The 12,093-nt window shown below is 42.2% G+C and overlaps 1 protein-coding gene across 1 annotated transcript in view; it reads right to left on the reverse strand.

Annotated features, from left to right (window-relative positions):
• Positions 1 to 9,778, reverse strand: part of HLCS (holocarboxylase synthetase) — a 124,198-nt gene extending 114,420 nt beyond the window's left edge. The window contains exons 1-2 of the mRNA XM_030475964.1: positions 9,529 to 9,778; positions 5,724 to 5,876 (exon numbers count right to left, since the gene is read on the reverse strand). Of these exons, the coding sequence (XP_030331824.1) occupies positions 5,724 to 5,876; positions 9,529 to 9,771 (396 nt within the window). The 5' untranslated portion in view covers positions 9,772 to 9,778. The remainder of the gene's footprint in view (positions 1 to 5,723; positions 5,877 to 9,528) is intronic.
• Between the last annotated feature and the right edge of the window lie 2,315 nt (positions 9,779 to 12,093).

Consider the following 12,093-nt stretch of genomic DNA (forward strand, 5'->3'; position numbering starts at 1 on the left):
AGTGCACCCTTCATGACTACAAAGGTCAATGTATGAGACTGAATACAACCAAAAGAACCTACTGAGGAAGGGTCATGTAGAAAGCAATACCTGCTACAAGTCCTGGGAGAAGTAAACAAAGCAACACCAAGTTGATAGCAAAGTGGAAGTACAAATACATCCTTCCCAAAGATCAAGGCTATAAAAGCTTCAAATAATACACAAAACAGCAGGGGAACATTACCCCATTCTATAAGTATAATTCTGTTTTCATTTATTTCCAAGACATGGCTTTCAGCACAAATTCTAAAAAGAATGCTGATAAAAAGAGCAAAAGTAAACTACTAGGGTTTAATAAAAGTACACATTGACTATCAGAAGCATAACTAAACACAGAAGACTCAAAAAATTCTATTCTCCAGGAAAAAAAGCACTGTGAAAATGACACACTTGAGATTATTTTCTTCAAGAAGGTTTGTTAAACCCAAATTACACAGCTGTACTATCTTTGAGAACAAGTTCAGTTATAAAAGACAAGTGGAGGAAAACTGAAAAGAGTTTTGGTTTTCTTCTGAAAGGCAGACACATTAATAAAGACTACAAATCTGTCTGCTGACTCATAACTGAAAGTGACCCCTTTTAAACCTTATGTTTATAAAACAACACTACCGAACAAAACAACATTCAGATCATTTACAAACACAGTGATTTGAGTCAATTCTGAAAACACAAACTGAGTAAGGCCCCAATTTCAGTAAAAATTGTGAATGATACCACAGTCTCTATCTTTTATAGGATACATAAACCAAATGTTCTCCTGTGAAGGCGTTTTCAGAGACAATGAAGCACCACCTGCTCTCATGACCTTAAAAAAAATTAGCCTTTGCCATGTAATATGTTCCAATACTAGGAGACAAAGCTCAATTCCCACATAGCAACTCCAGCACTTTGATGCTGTCATCAGCAAACCACTTTCATGAAGTTCACCCTTTTATCACTACATACAAGATGGAACATGGTTTAAACACGGTAAGAAAAAAATGCTTCTTTGGAATGCACAAAACGAGGATGAGCTCTTGGGTATTTAGTTGTTCAGAATTAGACTGTCAGCTAAATTTACCTTTTTATCTACTGCCGTTAAGTGGTTTACATAATATCCAAAAGAATCTATTTCCAACTTTTGACTTTACAGTATTTCCCAAGGGAACAAGAAGAAAGTGAGATTTCATATAACCTTAATGGTCGCGTCTCCTTTCTAAGCCATTCTTGAAGACAATCTCTGATTAGCACAGTCCAAATGAGACCATCCAGTCCATACATGTGGCCTCATACCTGTGGCCTCTGGATACCTCACAAGAAATCTGGGTGGGTATCTTCTGATACATTACCTATACTAACCCCTAGCGAACAAACTTAGTTTCAAAAAGAGAAAAAGATAACAGCGCATGGGCAGTGTGTTTGTGTTCACCACAAGGTCAGCTGCATGCTTTAACTTATGGGTTAAACTAGAACTCTGTAATACAAGAGCAAGTAACAGATTCAAATCAGACATGCCAGAACACACAGTTGGTGAGAGCCAGCTCTCACATTCATGACAGATGTATCACTTGGGTCCTGAATGTCTCGATCACTCACTAGTAACAACCACTCACGAGTAAAAGTAAAAAGGTCATCTCCATGTCTGTACCACAAAGAAATACCAGCTCTGAAGTTACAGGATATATTTCTGGGCACACACTAGTATTATCTGGTTCTGAAGCAGAACAAATTCTCCTTCTGGAAGATAGTCATACCAAACCCCGATAGATATGAATCATTGTAGTTGCAGCATCAGTCAAGACTTCACCCCACTGTCACCGGGGAAGTCTGACCAAGTCAGCCAGAATTGCCCCAGGCAATTGCCTTGAGTGTTGACCTGGATAACACCATCACTTTCCAGATGGAAGGTATTCCCAACTGTGTTCAGTCTATTGGTACAACACAGCTGGAACAGAATTCTTCAGGTGCAGTCATAAGGCGCAAAACTCTAAGGGCCTGCTGCTAAGTGTTGGCAATTCATGATCACCAGTGACAAACATAACAGACACATTTATGACATAGGATACCAGCTTCCTTCTCCATTTCCTCAGCATATAACTCTGAGCTACTCTCTGTGCTGGAGGGCAAGGGATATTTTTCATGGCACGAAGTAAAATATTAGACATGCTAACTAGTAAAAAGCAGTGTCCTGGTTTCAGGTGGGATGGAGTTAATCTTCTTCCTAGTGGCTGGTACAGTGTCATGGGTTTTGCATTTAGAATAATGTTCATAGAAACAACTAAAACATAAATGTGTTAAGCAGTGCTTACTCTAAGTCAAGGACTTTTCAGCTTCCCATGCTCCGCCAGAGAAGAGAGGCACAAGAAACCAGGAAGGAACATGGTCAAGACAGCTGACCCAAGCTAGCCAAAGGGATATTCTATACCATAGAACATCATGCTCAGTATAGAAACTGGGGGGAGTTGGCTGGGAGAGGCCAATCGCTGCTTGGGTCGGGCTGTGCATCAGTCAGCAGATGAGCAAGTGTTACTGTGCATCACTTGTCTTTCTTGGGTTTTATTCCTTTCTCTCTTTTTGTTGCCTCTTTTAATTACAATTCTTATTATATCTTATTTTATTTCAATTATTAAACTTCTTATCTCAGCCCATGGGTTTTATCTTTTTCCCCAGTTCTCCTCCCCATCCTGCTGCAGGGGAGCACGGGGGAGTGACGGCGAGCAAGCGACTGCATGGTACTTTGTTGCCAACTGGGGTTAAGCCACAAGAAGTAATTAGTGCTGTCTAGTACAAGCAAAGTGAATGCACAAAAGAATCTCACAAAGTAAGGCTTTTGCCAAGACATATGACCTGTAATCCTGCTCATGCAATGATCCATTTGCTTCACAACAGAACAAAAATTCTCAGAGAATATTTTCAAACAGGCCAAGCCTTCCTGCTATGACTAGAAATCATCAAAATTCTCTCAGAATACAGAATGAAAGGACAGCTCTTAGCAAGAGATGAGAAATTATTTATATTCCTGTTTTCTGGATCCACCACAGTTGAAACCAGTCATGGATCACTCATAAGCCATTCTTTGTAGGGCTTTCTGTTTTGAAATTCTCATAGGTCACAGAAGCAACCTGTTCTTACAGCTGCTATCTATGTTGATGGCCAGAGATAGCAGAATTCAGAGCACCTCACTAGAAGTGATGTGTACACAGAAGAAAAACAAACAAACAAAAAAATGATAGTCCTTTTCCTCTGTAGTTTTGCCCTCTTGCCTGGACTATCATTTTTGAACTTGATAAATCAACTTAATTATTTATATCTACATAAGAACGCAGACATTTTATATGCTAAAGAAAATGCAAACAAAACCAAGAAGATTTAACAAGTCCACCAAACAAAAAACCCCAAAAGAACTAGAGCTTCAACACAGATGTTTTTGTGGACCTCTCTGCTACAAAAACAAAAAACCAAAACCAATCCCTTGCCCCAAAAAAAAGCCCAAACAAAACCCTCCCAACAAAAAAAAGAAGTAAAAAAAACCAAACACACACATAAAAACAAACAACAACAACAACAAAATACAAACAAATCCCCCCCAAAAAAACCCAAACAACCCTCACTTATCCTTCTGTCTGAGTTGGTCCAGCGTGCCCCAGCTACATTCTGAAACAATATATAGAGCACAGCAGATACCCTATCTAATTTGTCTCCCAGAAGTAGGGCCCACCTGGATGGATTCCACAGTCTTATATCAAAGGCGATAAAAACATTTACAAACCAGCTAATGTGGCCACTTCCTGTGTGCTCCAAGGAAATATGAGGCCAGTGGAAGCACAGTCAGAACACTTCAGCAGAAAAGGTCTCAGAGTTCTCAACAAGCTTTCAGTGCCTCCAGTCCTGACACTCTGAACTTCGTAGAGCTAATGATTTTGCCTGATGCACCACTTCACCTGGACATCATTCCTCTAGAGGCCAAAGTCTAACATGCTCCAAAAACGTGCTCTGTTCTAGAACTGAGAGGTGTCCATAGTGGGTGAAGGTAACTAAAAGCTTGATTGCAGGCACTGTGCCCATTCCCAATCTGTCCTTCTGCTCCTGCGCTCAAGTTAGATAAGTCTATTTACCAACCACTCTGCTCTTGATGTTCACTCCAGCAGAGGACTCCTGGCTTACCTCCCAGAATAAGTGAGATAGGAAATATATATTCCTCATCCAGGGAAACAGACAGGCAGCAAGCACCTGTGTATGTGACAAGTTTCCTTTAACTCCAAGAAAGAGCTTGAAACCTGATGCCAGAAAGCAAGGATGGCAGACAGCCCTTTAGGATGCTAAGCAGGGGGCACTGAGGAAGACACCTTATGGACTGCTCCCAGGCGGTGATCCCAGCTTGTGGCACAGCCCGTTTAATGCATGGGCTCCGTGGTTTTTATGGTACCCTAGAGATCAGGCCAAATGTTTTATTACTGCCCACTCAGAAATATCCTAGTATACACGCCTTTCCATTTCTCCTCTTTCCAGTAGGCAATGGGGTCCATTCTGCCCTCTTCACTATGGAGAACACGCAGCGCACACAACTGACTGCCTTAGGAAGGAATTAGGCCAACCTGTACCACTTGAAAGATTTTTACACCCTGGAAGGTAATTTTATCTTTTGCTTTGGGTTACAACCTTTCTCCTCCTTCAGACCTGCACCCAGGCTGAGATGCTTAGGCAGCAGGCATTCCTCATGTGAGGAAAAAAACAGTAAAAAACCAGTAAAATGTAGGGGAGAGACACATGATCTCAAGTTCATAGCAAGTTCTGCTAGGGTCTGGATACTATTCTTATGCATAATCAGTTTAGAGAAATTATATATTCAGTAATTCAAGTTTTAGAACATCATCTTCTAAATCCACATCTTCACACTTTCAATACAGTAGTGGAGAAGGCACTTTTTAGATTTTTCAAATCTCCAGCACATGAATGTTTTATAAGTATGCTTCCCATAAGGATTTCTGTAGTAGTTTAATTTATAAATTTGGACACCTCAAAACCATTTTAGAAGTATTATCCATTAAAAAGCAAACACAGTTTATAAAATTCCAACCAAAAAGTATTGCCATTCCCCCACTGCATTTTATAGAAAAGCTAAAATATTGAAAGCTTGATTTTGGCCTTCGTTCTCCAGACTGACGAAATAATCCAAATGTGTAATACTTAAACTTGTATTTATAAATCACAATGAAAGAAAGGTTCCAAGAGAGACTTCTATTTCACTTACAACTTTTTACCATCACTTGCTTGAAGGCTTTAAGAGCTCTTCAGAAATCACAACATATGCTTGCTTCTTACTGAGACATTTGTTTCAGCTAGTGTCAGAGACAGGATACTCATATAAATGGACTTCCGATCTGCCTTAGTAAGACAGCTTTCAAGCTTTTTTCTTCCTGTTCAGTGTATCTAATCCTAATGCCTTACCCAAAGTCACAGTGGAATTCTACAGTTCCCATCCACAGCCAGAGAAGCATGCTACTAAAAAAGCATAAAATGTAAATAGAGTATTAAAATTGACTAATTTTAATGAAAATATTACCTTTTTATTTCCAATAACATTATAAACGTACAAAATCTATCTGCCACTTATTTTTTTTTTACCTTCAATTGTTTTAGATTTATATCAACCAAATGACCCATCTATACTACTTTCTATGCAAGAAACAAAGAGAACTACTTACCTCTTTCGAAGAGCCAGGTACTTCCTGCAAGTTATCTGTCTGAGCTGAAATGCTTTCTGTCACAAAAGCTATATGTCCTGCTTTAAGTAATTTATCAGGACAAATAAAAGGAGAAATGAGAAGTAGACTCCATCTGTTTAAGTCATCAAGGAACTGAAAAAAAAAAAAGAAAAAAGGAAAGAAAAATAAGTCTGTATAGCAAGCATTTGATTTAACAATTCATTTTACATTATTTTTAAATTATGCCCAGCTGAAATTCAAATCTGACCCCTCAGCCTTACATGAAATATCTCACATTCCCCATGAGGAAAAAAGAAGGGATAAAAGTCTGAACCATTAAGTAGGAACATATCAGAAGTAAAACTGAAAGCAACAACCTAAGCTTTTAAGCTAATTGCAACTCCAGCTTTCAGCTTTACAAGAAGAGTGCAAAAGTGAGTGGGCCACAGGACCACTGTACCATTGGCGCTGTGACTTTTGTGGGCCATTTGCCACCAGCAGCATCCCTCATTCAACCCAATCCTCCTCTCTCATTTACACAGCAGTTCACCCTGCCTCTTGCTTCCTTCCTTCTCCACCCCCAACTACACAAACCCACGGCCCTGTCACCTCACTTCTGGTGGCTGAAGGGCACCGTCTACTGCTTTGCAGGGAGTGAGAAAGCAGTCACAACACACAACCTGCCTGGTGAGACACTACAGCCCCCCTAACTGGACAGTAATCCAGGTGGCATTCATTCCAGTTGGGTTAACAATCCTCCAGGAAACATACAGTCCCACTGCTAACCAACCTGTGAGCCACAAGTGACCCAAGAACTATATGCTACACAGCTCTGATTTTTAGACCTAATTGATTTACAAAGTTTCAGGACTTCCTTTGTAAAGCCAGTTATAGAAAGACAGTTCTGTTTTGTGGACATATACAACCTCAGGACAAATTCTCTAAAAAGGGATTTGAAAAAAAACCTAAAAAAAAAAAATATTTGAAATAAAAAGAGAGGGTACTTTATACATATATAAAATCCCTGTGCGTTTGCACCAAATTACACATCCAGTACGTAACTGTAACTTCAAAGAAATAACTCACTCAAAATACATTTGTCCATAAGGTAGCCTATCCACTTGTCAGACCACTGGACAAACATTTCCTTCATTAAATTATAAAAATGTTCCCTCTCTCATCCTCACAAAGGAGCAAATAAAGCTCAAAAGCTGGAATCAGTAGACAAAAGAACAGGTTTAAGAACCTCAAAACTTCTCAATACATAATCTGTTCCCATACTATATTACATCAACTTTTATGCAGATATTGCATTGAACTTCATTTTTCTGCCAAATTTAAACATGGCAAACATTAGAAATAGGTATTTTGCTACTACTATACTAGAAACACGTGTGTTGCACATCTTCAGTAATTTTATGTGGAAACAGGAGAATTTCCCTATAGCACACTAAATGTGAACATCACTCCACATCTAAAATGAAACTGCACAGTATTAAGTCTAGGGGGATAGTTTGCCAATACAACCAGCTTTACAGAGCACAGAAGCTGTAAGAGTAAACGTTGCTACCTTTGACAGGAAAGTGGACTGAGCTACTGAAGCTGTATACTACCTTAGGTGTCAAATTTGATTAAAGATCAAACAAAAAACTTTATAGATTAAGATACAATACCAGCAAGTCATAAATTGTTAAGAAGTCACCAATAACAGTGCAAAGGCAGTTATACCTACTCAGAAAGCAATATAACTTAGATAACTACCTAGCAGCCAACAAAAGCATGCTACTTAACCTTTTTCTCTTCACAGTGTTCACAGATGATGTAGAAAGCTCCACCATGATGCTGCCTCTACCTTTTATGCAGACAACCTTTATATACCACACTACCAAGATGCAGCATGGCAGGCATCTTCTACAGAGATTCTCATAGTCAAATGCAACTGGTAAATTTCAATACATGTTTTTTAAAAGGCAACTATGTTTTCAATAACAACTTTGACTTTACACCAAACTTCAAGCCAAGCTGCAGTTCCCTAGAGGGCTTCCCAACTCCCAGTGAACACAAATAAACTGACAAGTTTATGAAGTCAGTCTGCACGAATAACATTGCAGACAAAAAAAAAAGTGCTTACTGTGCAAGGACCAAGGAGAAGATATTTAAGAAATTAGTACAATTGGAGCAAAGAACAGCATAAATTAGTCGAAACTCGATTTACAAAACAATAATCCAGGGCAATTGAGGCAAAACTCCTCTAAAACACATGGACAATTACTTGGTATTGGTTTTATGAGTGTCCTGGTTTCGGCTGGGATAGAGTTAATTTTCTTCCTAGTACTGGTACAGTGCTGTGTTCTGGATTTAATATGAGAATAATGATAGCACACTGATGTTTTGGTACACAGCACTGTACAAACTACCAGGAAGAAAATTAACTCTATCCCAGCTGAAACCAGGACAATGAGCTTTATCAAAATGCAAATTAACTATTTAACTTTGATGTGAGAGATGCTGAGATTATCGCCGTCACTCTGAAATATGAAGTAATCTGCTCATTAGATAGCAAAAACACTATTTTTGAAACAACTCCATTAGCATTTGTGATCTTGTTTTCACCGCACTGAAAACATCCTCTTTACCCACTGAATTTATGAAAAGCTTCTCTGCTTCTTGAAGAGTAGCGCTTAGCCAACAACATGCTTCATAAATACATTTCAGTAACACGCATTTAAGTAAAATGTCTAACCACTGAAATATTTTCCACAAACACACATATAAACAGCAAAAAGGAAAGCTCAAGAAGACTCCTGTCCACACGAATTCTGTTAGTTAGAAACAAAACCAGACAAATCCAATATTAAACAATTCAGATGATTTGTGGGAAGTGCCGCGGGAGCTCTGCTTCTAAAACCCGAAAGTCAGAAGCAAGCTTACTTTCAGTTTTACTTCATGCGATGGCAAGTGAAACGTGGTTCACGCACAGTATTTTTCCACTGTCGTGGGCTACCACAGCCTCACCCTACCCTCCTCTCTCACCGACCATTTGGGGAAAAAAAAAAGAAGGTGATTTTTCACGGATGGTGGTTTTCATGTCATTTTCCTCACTTGAAACAACATTCTGTATCGGGAACAGCAGTTGTCCATAACCAAAGGCTCAATCCGGACTCCATTACAGATTCGGCTCCGTTTTAAATGTCGGCACCAATCTCGAGTGCACAAACACAACATTTATTTTTAGACTAAAGCCTTATATGTGGTAAAAGTATGTTACAAATATGGAAATACTATGAAGTTCTCCTAGCCAAGTGCTCCTATTGCCATAGCTGTGCTTACAAAGCTGCACTTTACATAGCAAAAAACACCCCTCAGCCCCCAAGCCGAGTGTAGTTACCTCTCAAGTAGTGATGAGAGGCAACTACAGACGTATTAAGGTTTCCTACCAAGGCCTTCCCTTGACAAGCAGGGCTGTGACAGGCCTGGGAAGCTACACGACTTACTGCTTTTGCCAGTCACAAGCCTCAGCCCACAACTGACAAGCTCGCTGCCACACGTCCAGAGGTAAAACGCAGCCCCAAACCCCAGAGCCGCGGCTCCCCTTTCCCCCCGGGATCCGCCACCTCAGCCCTCGGGGAACGCGCAGCTCCCTCCTGGCCGCGGGGCCAGGCGCGGCAACACCGCTCCGCCGGGGAAGGCGACTCCCCGTTGCCACGGTAACGCGGGAGGCCGCTTCCCGCACGGCTCCTTCCCCGCCCGAGCAGCGCCGGGCGAGGCGCCTCCCAAGCCTCAGCCGCACGCCGCGAGGCGGTACCTGCGTCTCGTCCGTGAAAAAGACTTTGTTCCCTATCCTGAGGCAGACTCGCTCCTCGGGCGGCACCTGCCTGGGCGGCACCTGCCTGCGCGGCTGCCGAGGCGGCGGCGGGGTGGCGGCGCAGCAGCAGAAGGTGAAGGAGCAGCGGGAGCGGTGCAGTCGGCGCACAGTGCGGCGGATGACCGCCGCCGAGCAAGGCCCCCAGCGCGCCCATAGGTAGAGGTAGCACAGCGTGATCAGCATGGCGCGCGCCCACGGCCCCGCCCTCGGCCCCGCCTGCTCCAAAGAGAAAGGGGCGAGACGGTTGGGTGAGCCGGACGGCCGCTCTGATTGGCTGGCGGCCTCGCGCCCTCGGCGCCCCGCCCCTTTTCAGCCGCAGCGGGAACGGCTGAGGGGCCTCGCGGCGCGGCCGCCCGTAGCGGGGGCTCGATGCGCGGTGGCCGCTGAGGCGAAGGGGCGCCTGGTGCAGCGTAAATGCAACGTTCTGCTTTGAAACAACGCGTACAGGGAAGAGAAGTCGTTAAAACTATTAAAAGGAGCCTATAAGAAAGATGGGAAGAGAGTTTTCACGAGGGCCTGTTGTGACAAGACAAGGGGTAACGGTTTTAAACTAAAAGAGCAGCAACTCAAGCTGGACGTGAGGAGGAAATTCTTTACAATGAGTGTAGTAAAACACTGGCACAGGTTGCCCAGAGAGGTGGTGGGTGCGCCATCCCTGGAAACATTCGAACCCAGGCTGGATGTGGTTCTGGGCCACCTGATCTAGTCGAAGATGTCCCTGCTCATTGCAGGGGGGTTGGACTAGATGTCCTCTGAAAGTCTCTTCTATTCTATGATTGAAAAGGGCCAGCCTGAGGACTTGTCTCTTTGCACCATGTTAGTCGTCCTCAGGCTCTGGCATGAAGAGCAGGGAGGAGAAGTGGTCTATATCCAACTGCCCCAGGCACCACAACCTGGCTCCTCAGGGAATCCCACAGCTTTTGGTCTCCAAAGCCAAACGCTGTCCTGATGGGCAATGTTTTTGGATGAATGCAACAGTTCAGTGCAATGGTCAGGGCTTGTGGGACCTGCCCTTCAGCTCTATAAGTCACACAAAGTGCCATCTACGGTGTGGATGCAGTACAGGGAGCTGGACTCACATTTACACTACAGAGACTGGTTTGCTATCCCATCAGCTGCATTTGACCTTGCCGCTAAGAGTCACAGTAAAGTGGTAGGCAAAACAGTAAGAACTGAAGTATTCATTGCTTGTTTCCGTGCAGCAACAGAGAAGGACATCATCGTCCTTAGAAATGGCTCCAACCTGCCGCCTGACCTTATTTCAGGTTCCATGGGTTCCTAGAGGAGCTGCATCCCCTCCAACACAGAACCAGATGAAGACACCAGACTCCAGGTCCCACATATGTCCCAGCGTAGCCACCAGAGGGCAAAGCGGGTGTAAACGGACGCATCTGGTTTCAGATGATTCATTGGATTCACCCAACAAGAAAGAGTCAGGGCTCAGCCAGGATGGTCACTGACGCTGGAGTTGGGGAATAAAACTGTATGATTTGCATGTGCCATGTGTGCTGCAAACAGCTTGCCGCTACAAAAAATGAAACAGAGGTAACAAGGTACCCTTTAGTCCTCTGGTATGTCTATGCATGCAAGTTATTAAATAATTTCTATATTCTACATGGAAGGTACTCACAACGTTGAGCTCTGTGAAAAGAACATATATATCAGTCTGATCCTAGCAGATTTTAGTGGGTGAGTGAAAGGAGAGGAAAAAAAGGCAAGAGGAAAAATGCAAGAAGGCTAGAAGAAAGAAACCAACACATACATTAAAGTTGCAGCTGGCTGATATGTGGCAATTGTTTCCTAAACAAAGCATGAAGCCAAATTGTTTTTAATTATCCCTAACTCAAGGCCTTGTATGCACTTGGAAATTTACTATAATAGGTGTTCTAAAAGAAGAATTTCCTAAATGGATCTCCAACAACAACATGTTGTTACTGTAGATAAACAAGGAACAAATTGGCCCTGTGCATTTTGCAGCGGGCATCAATATGAAAAAAACACCAGACGTTTTTACTTCTTTAAATCTGCAGAAGCTTATCCAAAATGGTAGGAATCACTGACACAATTTTGATTTCCACAATGCATGGCAGAAACAGGTGAGTTTCAGTTGGAGGGTCAAATCATTTAAATAATTCTCCGTCTCAAGCATAAGAAATACCAGCCTTGTGCTGCTGTTATATCCTGTACATATTCCACAGAGAGGAAACAAAGCTTTCACGGTTTGTTTTGTGTGACTTTATTGGTATTATACACGGTTCCTTTGTGTGACTTTATCTTATGCAGGAAGTCAAAATACTTACCCAGGCACATCAAAGGAAAGAAAACAAGCAAAGTATACAACCTCAAAAGAAAGCTCTCAACTTCGGAATTCACTTTCTCTGTAATAGTTCAACAGCACAAGCATTGCTGACCTTTAGAGCACACTGCAAAACACAACTGTTTATATAACCTTTGCACGATGAGGAACATGCTTTGCTTAATCCTGTAGTGGCATCGAATAGAGTT

This window comes from Strigops habroptila, chromosome 2 (assembly GCF_004027225.2).
Source record: "Strigops habroptila isolate Jane chromosome 2, bStrHab1.2.pri, whole genome shotgun sequence".
Taxonomy (NCBI): Eukaryota; Metazoa; Chordata; class Aves; order Psittaciformes; family Psittacidae; genus Strigops; species Strigops habroptila.